Source organism: Accipiter gentilis, chromosome 8 (assembly GCF_929443795.1).
Source record: "Accipiter gentilis chromosome 8, bAccGen1.1, whole genome shotgun sequence".
Lineage (NCBI taxonomy): Eukaryota > Metazoa > Chordata > Aves > Accipitriformes > Accipitridae > Astur > Astur gentilis.
Window position 1 is genome coordinate 9,335,682 of NC_064887.1, and position 13,804 is coordinate 9,349,485.

A 13,804-nucleotide genomic window follows, 5' to 3' on the forward strand; every position below is an offset into this window, starting at 1 on the left:
TTAGGGAAACATGTTGTTAACCCCAGTGCCATAATGCTGTGACCTAAAACATATTTTTGAGACTATCATTGTCTCAGCAATATGAGAAAATTCAGATCTGGAATGAGTTGCCCTAGTACTTCTTGTTGTGTTTTTTTGTCTGGTTGGTTTGTTTTGGCTATTTTTAGCCTGGATATCTAAAATTGAGCAACCAAGGAAAAGTTTTTAATCTATCTACATTTTCTATTATTTATTGTCTATTCTTCTCATTTCCGAAGCACCGTCCTCATCCTTCCAAGCTTTCTTAGAGAAGATGTGTTCCTTCCAGGAAACCTCCTCCCATCTACCCGTGGCAGCCTTGCTGGGCTGTTATCGCTTACCCTGGCTGGACATCTCCCTCTTAGTCTTGTGATCCTTATTACTAATCCCAGTGTGTTTTGGGCCATGTCTGAAGGAAGTGCTAGCACAAGTGTCTGAGGGGGTAATAACAGCTCAAGAACAACGACTGATCAAGTCCCAGTAATCTGTTCCAAAATAAAGACCAGTTTGTGTTGCATGTGGCTGAGCATGGAAGGGGGAGCAGCGAGCAAGTTGCTCAGACCTAGAATTCACCCTGAAGTGAAATCCATACTCACTTGCACCACCGTCTCTTAAGCACCTCTCTGCTGTTTCAGCAAAAAAGACCCTTGTCCCAGAAAGACAAAAGGTTTTGCATTCAGGTAGGTTTTGTTAACATCATGCAAGCTTAGAAATCTCTTCAAACCTGAGCACAACAAATGATCCTACCTTCTTTTTTGTTGTCTTGTACCAGGGCATTTCCAGGAAGACAAATACAGCTATTATATGCTTTAGCACCCCTCTGGGATGCATTTCGGCTCGCTGCTTCTTGGACATGTTGCTCCATAAGTTTGTTTGTTTGTTTATTTATTCTGGAGGCTGGATGAGGGGAGAGAGGAAACATGTTTCTGGTGGCACAGGGAACAGACTGTAATGCCTGTCCTTCTAAGCATTATAGGTCTTGGTTTCACAAGAACTCTGTCCTCTGGAGAGTCACAGCTAAGTGAAACTGCTCCATTACATTGTGCCAACCAGTCCACCCCTCTTTTTATACAGAGGGTTGAATTAATTTGTGTGGCAAAGAAAAGGAGGGGGGTGGGGGGGAAGTGTTGAATAAATGGATTTTCTTTCAGTACCTTCTTGCTGTGTTGTTTGTTCATATGAGAGTTGACAGTCCCTTCTCCACTCCCAAACAGGTAGAAATTTTGAATATCCACAGAAGAAACAAGTTTTCATAGCAATTTTATGGTGTATTTTCAAAGACCATCATTACTCTTACCTAATGTCAACAAGCTGGGAGCAGGTGACAGCCTCTCAGAGTAGCACAAATGAAAGGAGCTCCTTAACATTCAAATGCAAGCTACCTCTCTTGCAGAGTGCTGCAAATTTCAACCAGCTGGACAAACTATGCTGTGAAAAAGGTAGGAAGTCAGTTAAGAACTGGACACCTGTCCCCCTCCCAGGATCTCTTGTTGGGTATTACCTCTTTAACTATATGTTATTTTAACATATGTAGAATACAAGTCTGTTTCAGAGAACTGTTCCGGAGTAGCGAGAGAGCCCAGGAGTTTGAGCAATGGGCTGTACTGGTTTGCTCTGGGAGCAGTGTACAGCATGCTGCCCCTCCTTAGGAGGGATTGTAATCTCCTGATTTAGACCTACAAATGAGCAGAACGTCTCTGCCACAGAGCAAAACACTTTTTCTGCAGAAAGACTACTCAAAGCAGCTGCATGCATGATGGCTGTATTTTCCTTTACGCTTCTCATTGTCCTAAGTTTCTGTCATTTGTATAAATGATTATAAAAGCACTCCCAGGAGACTGCACACACACTCATAAAACTACTGTAAAGAGAAGCATTGCAGGCTATGTCTAGAGGCTATTTTATTGTACATTTTGAGGAAACGTCTCGTTTTCTACTGACAAATAGGGAAACTGAGAACTCCAGAGACACGAGTTATATTCTAAACGGTGTGATTATTCTGTAGAGCTTAAACTAGGAAATGCCAGCTTTGGCATCTTTGGGGAAGGATGTGCTCTGAGAAGCAGAGGTTGCTATTAGTAAAAAACGGGGGGAAAAATGGATCTTTGTTATTACCCTGAAGCATTTGCAGATCCCTTATTTGTGTATATGACTGGTCACAGCCTGGGCTGGCTCTTTAGTTCCAGACTAATTCTCTGGTTTATGGATGATGGGTTTGTGCATAGGTTAATGGTTGAGTAGGTGACATTATTGCATGTGGCTAAGTGCACTTCTGGTGACAGGGAGAAGCAGACTCAGTGAAGATGGACCCGAGAGGACTGGGGGAAGTATGTTTTGGGGAAACAGTACACTGTGTGTGTGTGTGCACGTGTGTGTGTGCATGTTTGGGGTGGTGGAATGTAGCGGCACAAGGAGCTCCAGCTGAGGTTTGTTTAGAGGATGGGGTGAAATTTGCCTCCTTCTGCTGCCTTTTCTGAGTAGGTTGTGATGGGCTGCTCAACTCTGTAGGAGAGCCCTTGACTGACTTGGTGGAGGTCTCGGGTAAGGACATCACCACCCTGCTTTGTTTGGCTGCTGGGAGTTGTTTAAGAAGCTCTCTCAGAAGAGCTGCTGGTTTGGGTTCCAGTTGCATTAGCTGCTACGGTGAAGCCAGTGAACTCCATAAGCATCTTCAGTGCTGTAGCACTCAGGGAGGTGGGAGCTGCGAGTACAACCAGTTTCAGTGCGTGTGAGGATGAATTCTGGGGAACATAAAATGCAGGCCAAATCCCTGCACTGGTGCTGCCAGTGTAACTGGCACAAAGTGCAGAGACAGGCAGCAGGCTGCAGAGACCTCCATCAGTCCTGGAGCTGCATGCCAGAGCACTGTAGAGAGCAGAGCATGGATATTAATGAGCAGTGAAAAAAAAAAAAAAAAGTGCAGCTATTGTAGTTCTCGCAGGTGAACAACTGAAACCCTGAAGCATGAAACCCAGTTGCTGTTCCAACTACAGTTTCCAAAAAGGGAGCTCATTTGATAGGTTTGGTTTTGAGGCATAAACTGAGAGCTTATAAAGCTCCCTCCTTCCAAGCCCTCTGCTAATGACCATGCAAATATGTGTTTTTATCAGCAAACTTAAGCAGGCATGACTGAAAGACACTTGGGAGGGATGGGCAGGGGGAAAGATCTGGTATTCCTTCACTACACATTAAAGGGATAATGAAGCCCCTCAGGGAGCAGATGTGTGTGTGGTGACAAAGTACTTTTAAACTGTTATTTCTCTGAGGAGAATTGCACTTTAAAGCCTGACAATGTGGTGCTAGGCAGGTTGTGTTCATGGTACTCCTACAATGTGATGCTGCCTTTAAGAAAGGGTGATTGCTGTCTGCTTTCCACTGAGTAGGAGGAAGAAGGCGAAAAGAGACCGGTGGTAGAATGGTGAAAATCTCTTAGGATTTCAGGCTATTTGGTCTTCAGGTTTCAGTTTCAGGCTTTTCTCACTCACATTCTTAGGACAGGTCAAACTGTTTCAGATCTCCTCTGCATGCCTTTTCTCAGATCTCTGCAAATAAAATTCTAGTTCAGAGAATTATCCCTTGTTAAACTCAAAGTTTGCTACCCACCCCAGTGTTTCCTACTAGGCACAAAAGTTATGAAACAAAATGCTGTCAACTGCAGAGCTGTCAGTGAGAGTGAGCGAGCCCTTTTCACAGGAATATCAGTCCAATCTGGCTGTACCTAAGAGATCTGGAAAAGCTCTAAGTAACGGAATCCCTCTTTGAAATGATCCTGAACATTTCAAAACCTTCTTTTCCTGAATTTCAGTAGTCACAAATGATTTTGAGATGAAATACATTTTCCTCCTGTGCATCAGAAACGCGGCAAAGCTGCAAGTCAAGATGAATCAGGGAGTAATTTTGAGCTCTGTTCTCATTTTACCACATCTCTGCTCCCAGAATCCTTCCTCTTTGCCTGCTACCTCCTTCAGATCAGCTTTCTGCCTTTGGGATTTTTTTTCTTTTTATCTTTCTTTTTTTTTTTTTTTCTTTTTTTTTTTTTTTTTAATAATCCCGTGTACATTTCAGATGCTGGCTGCAGCTTGTTTGTAAAATAAATTGGAAGAAGGCTGCCTGATAGAAGCTTCCCAAATGCCATGATTTCCAAGTCTCCAGGCCCAGTTGGCATGGAGTTGATAGTCTATCACAAAAAACACTAACACATATGCTTTCCAGTCTATTAAGAGAGTTAATGGAGCTGGTGAGAGGTGGGTGTGAGGAGAGAGTTAAGTTGGTTTTGAAGTGAGAAGTTTCCTCAGTGCTTCCAGAGACATAAGGAGAAAAGTTTTGCTTGTAAAATAGCTTGATGGGCTACTGGCTGCAAGAATGGCAGGGTCAAAGCAGTGATTGCTGGGCACACCATGGCAGTAATTAGCTCTATCCATATGAGGAAAGTGAGCTGCCAGTTGCATCCCTCTTACACCACCCTGTAGAGGGCCAAACAGAAGAGTCACAATTTGTGATATTGCTATTTACAATCTTCTGTGACAAAGATTTCAAAGCCAGTGCATTGCTGTGCTCTCTTTCTAACTTTTGCAGACTTCAATAAAGCATTCTAGAAAATGAGAGTGAGTGAGTTATAGCTGATACTGTAAAACTCTTCACCAAGATGGATTTGACATTGTCTGGGCTCCAGTCCATTTCCCAATGGCACGTCTATTCTTCCTTGATGACAAGTGTGTCATTCCTTTTTTCTAGAGCACTAACTACTAACTCTTTTATTATCACTTTTTCGCTACACTAGGGCAGAGAGTTGAAGGCTCATAGAGGTCAGACCTCTTTTAGAGGTCTTATCTTCTTTTAGAAGAAAAGCTTGCTCTTCAGCTGTAAGAGCAGCATCAGCAGAAAACTCTGGTGAGGTTGTAATTGAGTCCTGATTACACTTGGCCATTGCTGGTGCTGATAAGTGAAGAACATGAAGCAATTTGTATGCATAATCCCAGTTTACCCCAGTAGGTAAAGGGTTTATTGCTCAACTACAGAACAAGCAAAATGCAGGCAGTTTTTCTGGTTTGGGGTTTTTTAGGAATAGTTAGCCTCAGCTGTGAAATACAGCTTATTTCCCAAATGGAAATGGCATAGGGTGATCCAGCATATTTTTAATTATGTGTTGTAATATGAAACCATTCTCTAATTATGAATCCTCTTAGTGTTTATGTCTCTGCTGTTCTTCAGGAAGGATTTCTAACATGATTCTCTCATTCTTGTGAGCATGCAGTTGAACATGCTACGTCCTTTTGTAAAACATTTCCTGGATCTACATCATCTATCTATATCAGCAAATGGGAAGATCTCTTTATTTTGAGTTTCATGCAGATACTCTGTGAGGACAAATGATCTTCTGGGAAACATTCATGTGCACACTAGAGCTCAAGTTTTTGAAGATATATGCAGTTTGCTACTTCTTTCCATGGGCACATAAACAATCAATTGTGTTGCAGTAGATGTGAACAGCTGGTAAAATCTATCTGTTGGATTTCAGGAACCTCCTAGACCTTGCTACATCAGAAATTAATCTTTCTCAATCTGTCAAAGCCTGTGACCAGGTTTCTGTCTGGTTGCTGATTTCTCTCCTAATTACTTTCTGAGTCATTTGTACCTTGTTGTTTCCTTTCTTGCTGGGTTGGAGAAACACCTTAGGATTGATCATAAGTGATATGCAGTCTATACCCTGGTTCCCATCCTACAAACCTGGCAAGGTCTGACTTGCACTGTGGTTATACCTTGATCCTTTTTCTCCCTAATGTGTTGAGCAACTTCAGAAGATGACAAAGATTCATTCCCCAACAAGCCCTGTATGGGAAAGTACCCTTTTGTCCCTTTGCCCTACCATCAGTGAAAGGTAGAACTGAAGCTACCATCCATCGCTGGCTGGACACTGAGCCTGCTTGACATTTCAGCCCTTTCTGGCATCTCTTCTTCCACTGAACAGTGGACCCAGATTTACTGGGTTTTGCCTCCAAGTTTTCCTTTTGTGCAACCTGAGGTTTTCTGATGCGGTAGCAAGACAAGTCCCCTGCAAAGTCACACATAAGCTGAGGAGGAGGTCCCACCAGCGGAAGCTCCCACCAAGCAGAACTACTTGGATTCCAAGTCCATCAGGGTGCCAAAGGGTGGACTTGGGAAAATTCAGTCTCGGATGTGTGAGAAATGCGTTGTTTTCCCTTCTTGGTCTTTTGGAGCCACTCTTGTGATAGATTGATACAGGCATGCAGAGGCAATCAGTAAACTGCCTGCCCTTACTTTATGAATATGGACTGCTCAGGACATTCATTTCAGTAGTTGTTAGCAGGACGATGGAGCAGTGCTGAGAAACCAAGAGTATCCTTCAGCCCCATGGGAGCTGCCTAAGCTTTTGAGCTTTTAAGCTAGCTACCAGCGGGCTGAATTCACTGAGGAGAGACATTGTGTGGTAGAGAGTGTCCTTACCAGCCAAGAGACAAGACTGCCCTACAGACAGGGGTTCTGGTACATTGAGAGGTCTAACCAAGGGCCAAAATTTTTTTCTGCTTTGAGATCACTCCAGAAAGAATTTGCCTGCAATTTTTTTTCTTATTTCCTTCCACACATCTCTTTGTCTGTTGCAATGTCTGAATAAGGTCCAACTGGTTTACAAATTTCTTTGTGCTGCCTGGCTGATCACTGTCATTCCCAATGGGGAAACTGGTCATACAGAAGGTATTCAGCATAGCATGTGGAGGAAGAATGAAATCTGGTAGGAAGGCCTGGGGAAGCTGCCACTAATGCCTGAGATGCAGAGAGAGGGTCAGCTCATCTTAAGGCTCTCAAGTGTGTGTGAAATCCAGGTGTAGTTTTCTGATGGATTTCTTCCCACCAGAAAGTGCGGGAATCCTTCATTCTTCCTGCTCTGCTCTTTTAACACTGGATTCTTGTTGCTTGGCACCTCCTAACCCTGTAGATAGCTATTTGTTCACTGAATTTTTCTCACACAATCTGGGAAACAGAGTCCCTCTGTGAGCTTTAATGTATCTGTGCATTTTAATAACGAATTACTGTTGATTTTGTACAGATACCCCTATTTAAGAACTTCAAAGACTTTGGTGTTTCCTCCCACCCTCCAGACTTTGTACTTTTTGCTGTTGCTGTTGTTGACACTCCCATGCGATTCAGCCTTGGAGAAATAAATATTTGTTTAGCTGTTCTCCTGCTGTGCCTCCTCAGTGCATTTGCTTAATGATGACTTTAGTTCAGCTTTGCGAGGAGTTTAGGGCAATAGATTCTCCCAGAAAAACAAGAGACTCATTTGTGGACAACTTTATCTGTGTTCTTTCTCCCCTCTTGCCCGCCTCGCCCCCTCCCCTCCCATTTTCCCCAGATTAGAATTTGATTAAATAAATGTGCATGCAAAAGGCTCTTTGTTTGCCATGATAATACAAGGCTTTTCATAGCCTTTGTTTGAGCATTATCAGTTGTCAAGATCAGTTCTGGTGAGGAGTCAAAATTTTGTCTGTTTATTTCTCCACTCCACTTATCTCAACTTGAAACAGTGGGTAGAAGGTTGGACTCAAGCAAGTACCTGCTGCCCTTCCTTGTCATTACAGATTCAAGAAAATTCAACTAATTTTCTTTTTTTTTGTCTAAAACATCAAATCACATTCTGGCATATAGCATTTGCTCTAGAGCCAAGCCCAAGCTGCTGTATCAAAACATGCATGTGTTCATATTTGAAAAGTTTATTTTATGTTTTCTCTATCCCAAACTTCTTGAGTCAAATCAGAGATCTTACTTTTTACTCAAGACATCAAGTTGGTCTATGACATCAGATTTTTTTCAAAATGAGGACAAAGTTAACCTCCAAAATCTACATTTATGCACCTAAATGAAGGTTCAGCTTCTTTTTATTCCTGGAAGTGTGGAACTACCTGACAAAGAAATGAACAGGCGATTTTATTAATGTCATTGCCATTTCAAGTAATTTTGCACAGCTGAAATTGGAACTATTCTATTAAACACCCCCCCTGCCCCCCAAAAAAAAGACCAAAAAAAAAAAAATCCCACAAAACCAAAAACCCCAGACCCCACAAAATAGCATTATAAAAATTGAAACTCTGGAAAGATCTAAATCTTGTTTTCTTTTTTTCTGCCATTTACAAAACCTTCTTCCAATTATTTAAACTACTTATGCTTCACTTTTGAAATATGGCGAGTATAATTTTGCCAATAACTAGACCCAACTCTGAGTTATTTTCTGCCAGAAAGCAAAAATCACTTCAGTGAAGTAATACATCAGACTCTCTCTTCATCTATTTCCAGCTGATGAGGTTTCAGCTTATAGCAGAGATTGTTTTTTATTAGGCTCTGAGTACATGACCTGGCACTTGTGCAGTTAAGTTTCAGACTATTATCACTCTGGTCCTCAAAGTCATCCCACTGCTTCTTTTTTTTTTTTTTTTTTTTTTTTTTTTTTTTTTTTTTGTATGATATTCAGAGCCTCCTCCATAATGATGATTCATTCCACAGTGTGTCATCAGCAAATTTTGTTGGCATGGTCTTCCTTTACTGTGCCAAGAACTGTGATGAAAATATTATGTAAGATTTATCTCAAGAATCATCTATGAGGAATTCAACTCATAACCTTCCTCTAGCCTGATGACTGAAATAATGGGAAATAGAGCTGAAAAGGACTTCATGTCTAAACTGTATCCCAAAGACATGAACTATACTCAGCAGATACTTGTCCAATTTGTTCTTAAACACAGTTGATGAAATTCCATAATTTTCATAGATACTCCATATCAGTAACTGAGTCTCCTAATCACTGGAATACTTCTGCCCTTAGTGCCTGCCCTGAATCACTTCTCTGACATATTCCTCATTTTCACTGTGCCAAAAACAGCCATAGAACCAGCTCATTCCCCTTGTGAGTGATGCTTCTCCTCACAAACCACAATACCATCTTCTGACACGTTTGTTTTCTTCCTTTGAGCTGGCTCTATACACCCATATTCATCAGCTGATGCTTTCATGCATTGAAAGTTATACCACAGGCATTCATTTGAACATGAAGCACGATCCATTGAAATCAATGTTTACTTGACTTATGAAGCAATCCCCAGAGCCTGATCATCTTCCTTTATGTTTCTGAAGTTTAACTGTAGACAAAGCTTCCCTCAGTTTCAGGGTCTCAGTAGTCTTTTGAAGGCTTCTTTTGCAGGAAGTCAGAGAACATTCCCTCTTGTAGACCTCCTTAAGTATTTTATTCCATATATCAAATTAACAATTAATTTCCCCATCAGTCCTTATGAGCACTTTACCTCCCTATCCCATAGTTATTCAGAATATCCTCAAGGTTTCTGCCATGTAATTTGGAGGAAATTATATGATATGTACATAGCAGAATGCATTCTGTGTACAATTTACCACAAAGCTAAATATTATGTTACCACAAAGACAACACGTTGCATTTGGAAACTCCTATATATAATGCTAATAAGAAACCCAATTCCATCTTTTTCTAATTAACCTGGAAAGCCTTCCTTTTTATAACATGAGAGAGACTTCAAACCATTCAGAATGTTAATAAACGCACAGGTATTTCCATTCTTTATATCTTCTGGTATACACTATTCATCCAAAATTGTTGTTCTTTTCAGTATTAGTCTGATTTTCTCAGTCTAGAGAAGTTTTACATGTTGAACTATTGCATCTATTTTTTTTTTTAAATAAGAAAGAAATCTTATTTTCCCTGTTTTGGAAAAGAGATGGACTTGATAAATACTAACATTGTTTTAGCAAGAAAAGATACTAGCCTTAAGGCTCAATAGGAGGACCCTGGATAGCTCAAAGAATTCACCGTGAGCACAATGACTGAACAGTAAGCTATGTTAAGGGTCCTTTATGTTTCACTGGCAACAGAAAAGTCTTAAAGCAAGAGATATTAAGGCCTTTTATGCAACAGATCCAAGTTGCGTAACTTTTTTTTTTTTTTTGTGGTGGTCACTATCTTATGCTGAGTCCAGATTGATGCAGTCTGATGGGTATGAGGTTGTGAATAGAGTCTGATAACTAAAATGAAATCAGAATCCATTTTTCTGTCTAGTTGGTAGGAACAAGCTCCGAGACTTCAATCAACCTGAAGATGAGTTCCCCTTTAGTCTCCGGATGTCATGCCTTCAAAGGAGAGCTAAAACTCATTTATGGAAATACTTGGATTCCTCCCCGCCACCTCTCAAATGAATAGTCATAAAGCTGTAGGGTTCTTAAAGCCAGATCTTCAGTAATAGCACAAAATACTGCCTTTTATACTGTGCTGCTTATGCTGTAAAAAAATGCAGTATATTTTTCCACCCAGAGACCAACACCCAGTTAACATTTAAGTTAGTGAAGTGGAAATTTGTGTGACCTAATTTAAGAACCAGTCAAATGTCTTCGGTGAGAAAGTTTCACTAAAACGTAAATGCCACTCTATTTCTACTTTGCTTAAAAGAGTCCAGGGTAAGGGGTGGGGGAGAATGGTTATGATACAGGGGAATGCAGCAGAGAGAAGGAACCCAATATCCAAATAATAGTCCAGCTTAACTTTTGAGAATGGAGGGTCTGGAAGGTTCACTTTCAACTCATGCATATGACAGGCTTTCTTTGTGTTATCCAAAAGGGGAGGAGAAAAGCTGATGTTACTAGCGAACTAAGATTAATTCTGTGAAAGTCTGCAAGGCATTATTTATAGTCTGTGTGCCAGAACTGTGTTTCCATTAATGGTCTCTCCAGGCCATGCTCAAAAAATAGTGTAGTCTCACATAGTGTAAATGAGATTTGGCAATGTGAATTTAACTGTTTTCTATTTTAACAGACTCCTTCCCAACCCCTCCCTTATTCCACACATGAACTCTCTTCATGTCTCTGTGTTCTTCCTCCTGCAGTCCAGTACATCATTCAACAGAGATGCTGTGAAAGCAGGAACAGGCCGGCGTTTTCTTGGTGGGCTGTTAAATGATACATCCTACTGCTACACTCTGGAAGTCTCATTCTACAGCTACATATTGGGTGGACCTAATTCTGCTGTCCCCTACACAGAAGAAGCATGTATCCTTTTGAAATCCTTCCTCTTCTTGCAGCACACGTGAACTGGGCACTTAAGGTAAATACTTCTATCTTAATAAGAGTTTGCTGCGATAGGAACACACAAGTGGAAATGTGAGTCTGCTCCCGATGCTTTAATTTCCCTTGTATTGATTCTTCATACTGTGGAAATTCAAGAAGAGAAAGGCATATTAGATCAAATAAGCCATTTCCCTCTTGTAGGAGATTGGCTCACACACTTGTTATAGAAACTAGTCGTAGGAAGCCTGTGATCCATTCCCTTCCAGAGTCTTCCCTTTCTTTCTTCATTTCTCTCCTTATTCTCTCATTATCCCTGTGTTTGTATTATTGTTTTAATAGCAAGTTGAAAGTGCATCATTGGTACTGAGTTAGAGTATCTTCTCTGCCTTTGAATCACAGCCAAAAGACTAAAGGATCCATTAGGTTCTGCAGCTGCCTCAGGGCCAGGTCTTTAATATTAGTTGACAAAGAAATGGAAAGCGACCTCTGCAAACAAAACTGACAAAGTCGTTCGCATTTTTGAGCGCTCAAATAGAAGCAATGTCTCATTCCTCAAAAAACACATATCCACCTGGCTATCTCAACATATCAACAATTTGTAGAATTGTTCTGACTGGTCTTATGATCTGTTTTTATGTTTTTCTTTTTGTCACTATGCTCACTCAAATAACCTGTGCCCATACTTCAAGCTTGGGTGTGTTATTTCATTTTGTCATTTTATCTTGGTAGCTTTTGGAATTTCCACAGGTTTAGAAACACTGCAGAGGGAGAAAGATTAGTGATGATTGCTTATTTACCTCTCCACTGCATTTTAGAAGTCAGGGAAGGTTTACAGCTTTAGGGTAGCAAGGGGGAAACTTGTATGAGACATAATTCTTCACCATCCATGCATATGTACACACTGTGTGGGAATAAGAGTGAGGAACAGGGAAAGTAATTCTTAATCATTTGGGGTTTTCTGGTTTGACTTCTCCACTGAAAGTGAAGTTTAGGGGAAGGAAAGGGATGAATATATTAAGGTGACTTATCAGACTTAGGCATTTGGGATACAAGCTCTTTTTTGCTCAGTAAGGTTAGCTACTTCCATGGAATACCTTCTTGCAACATACACATACGTAATATATCTTGCCACTGAAGAAAAAAATTGTCATTACCGTTAGGTGTAAGTATTTATTTTCTCATGTTGGTATTTTGGCATTTTAAGAACATGTGCCTTAGTTTCACCTTTAATTTTCCTCCTCACTTAGTACTCATTGTACTGACAGCTACTTATTTATCTTCCTTATTTATCAAGAACAGTTTTTGCATGAGGAGTGGGAAGAGTCCCTATACAAATGAGGTCATGATTCCCTTGAATATGTTTTTCTTCATGACTTGTAGGTCATGCTGGCTTAGTGTCCTTTTCCATGAAGATTTTTGTTGCGTGCTTCACAATACAGAGGTTTCAGGTGCGGGGTCTAACATCTCTATTTGCTTGGCTTGCTTTCTGCAGACAGAGCTGCATCATTCTCAGTTCATTCACTGTGACCATCAACAGCTAGAGCACAGAAAACAGGCCCCAGATCAGAGATCCTTCTTGGTGGTGATGGATGGAAAGCTCAAGCAGCAGCTTGATTTCTACAGTTACAGTTTCACCTAGCTGAGTGAAAAAGGAGGAGAAGCTGGCTTTGACCCGCCTGGCAGACAGCAAGCAGGGAAGGCTCTTTGCCCATGTAGTACACTCCACTGGCATTTTGCCCTGGTAGGTTTCATTATTTCCTTTTCAATGGAGGGATTCTATCAAGAGTGCTGCTTATGACAGCTCTTCCTCATGTGTGCAGTTTCCTAGTTAGAGAAAGAAATGGAGCTGCTTGAAGCAGTCTCTAGGCTGGTCTGCTCTAACACAGGAGTGGCTGGATTTATGCACATCCTATCCTGGCAGGGGAGAAGTTTCATATCACCGAAGTGCCTGTGACCAAAAGTAAAACAATTGCAGAACATTCCAATTTAGCCTGAACAGCTCTTCCAAGCTATTTGCAAGTCAGTGATTAATTAATGCTCAGATTTTTTAATGGACCTGAACCAAAGACACAGCCAGTCAGCTCACATTGGCCTCCAAGGACAGGCATGCTTCTATTAACTATCTAGCTACATGCAGGCAGCAAGTCAAGCAAATAAATGAAGAAAATACAGCGAGCCCAAAACCCGTGAACTAATAGGGCAAGTATTCAGGAAATCTGCCTTCAAAGATGTATTTCTTACAACTTTGTTCATCCCACTGTGATGTTACTGGGGTTTTGTTTTTAATAGAAACAGGATCAGGGAGGCTAGAATCGTTCCAATCTTCTAGTGTTGGATTAAGAAGTGCAGACTGAGACTCAGCCTCAAATTCAGGGAACCCATGGCCTTGAACAGAGACTACAAAACAGATCACACCCAACATTCAGAACACTGGCTCCATGTAGAGACCAAAACAAATGAGGATTTCCAGGTTCTACAAAAATACTAATTTAGCCTAATGTTGTTCCTGGTGACAGGTGAGAACACTGAAACAAACTCTGAACAGTCTTCTGTTTGCACTGGTGGCATGTAATTCTACCTGCCAGTTTCTTCCCTTACAGCATTCATGGCAAATAAGATCATAGTACCACTCCCTTTAATGCCATTATATAAGTGGATTAGGTTTGTTGGGTCTGGGGTTTTTTTTAAA

The 13,804-nt window shown here is 41.0% G+C and overlaps 1 protein-coding gene across 1 annotated transcript in view; it reads left to right on the top strand.

Moving 5' to 3' along the window:
• Positions 1-13,804, top strand: part of LOC126041974 (BEN domain-containing protein 5) — a 980,738-nt gene that overhangs the window by 879,856 nt on the left and 87,078 nt on the right. Inside the window, exon 11 of the mRNA XM_049808428.1 lies at positions 10,935-11,097. Within this exon, the coding sequence (XP_049664385.1) occupies positions 10,935-11,097 (163 nt within the window). The remainder of the gene's footprint in view (positions 1-10,934; positions 11,098-13,804) is intronic.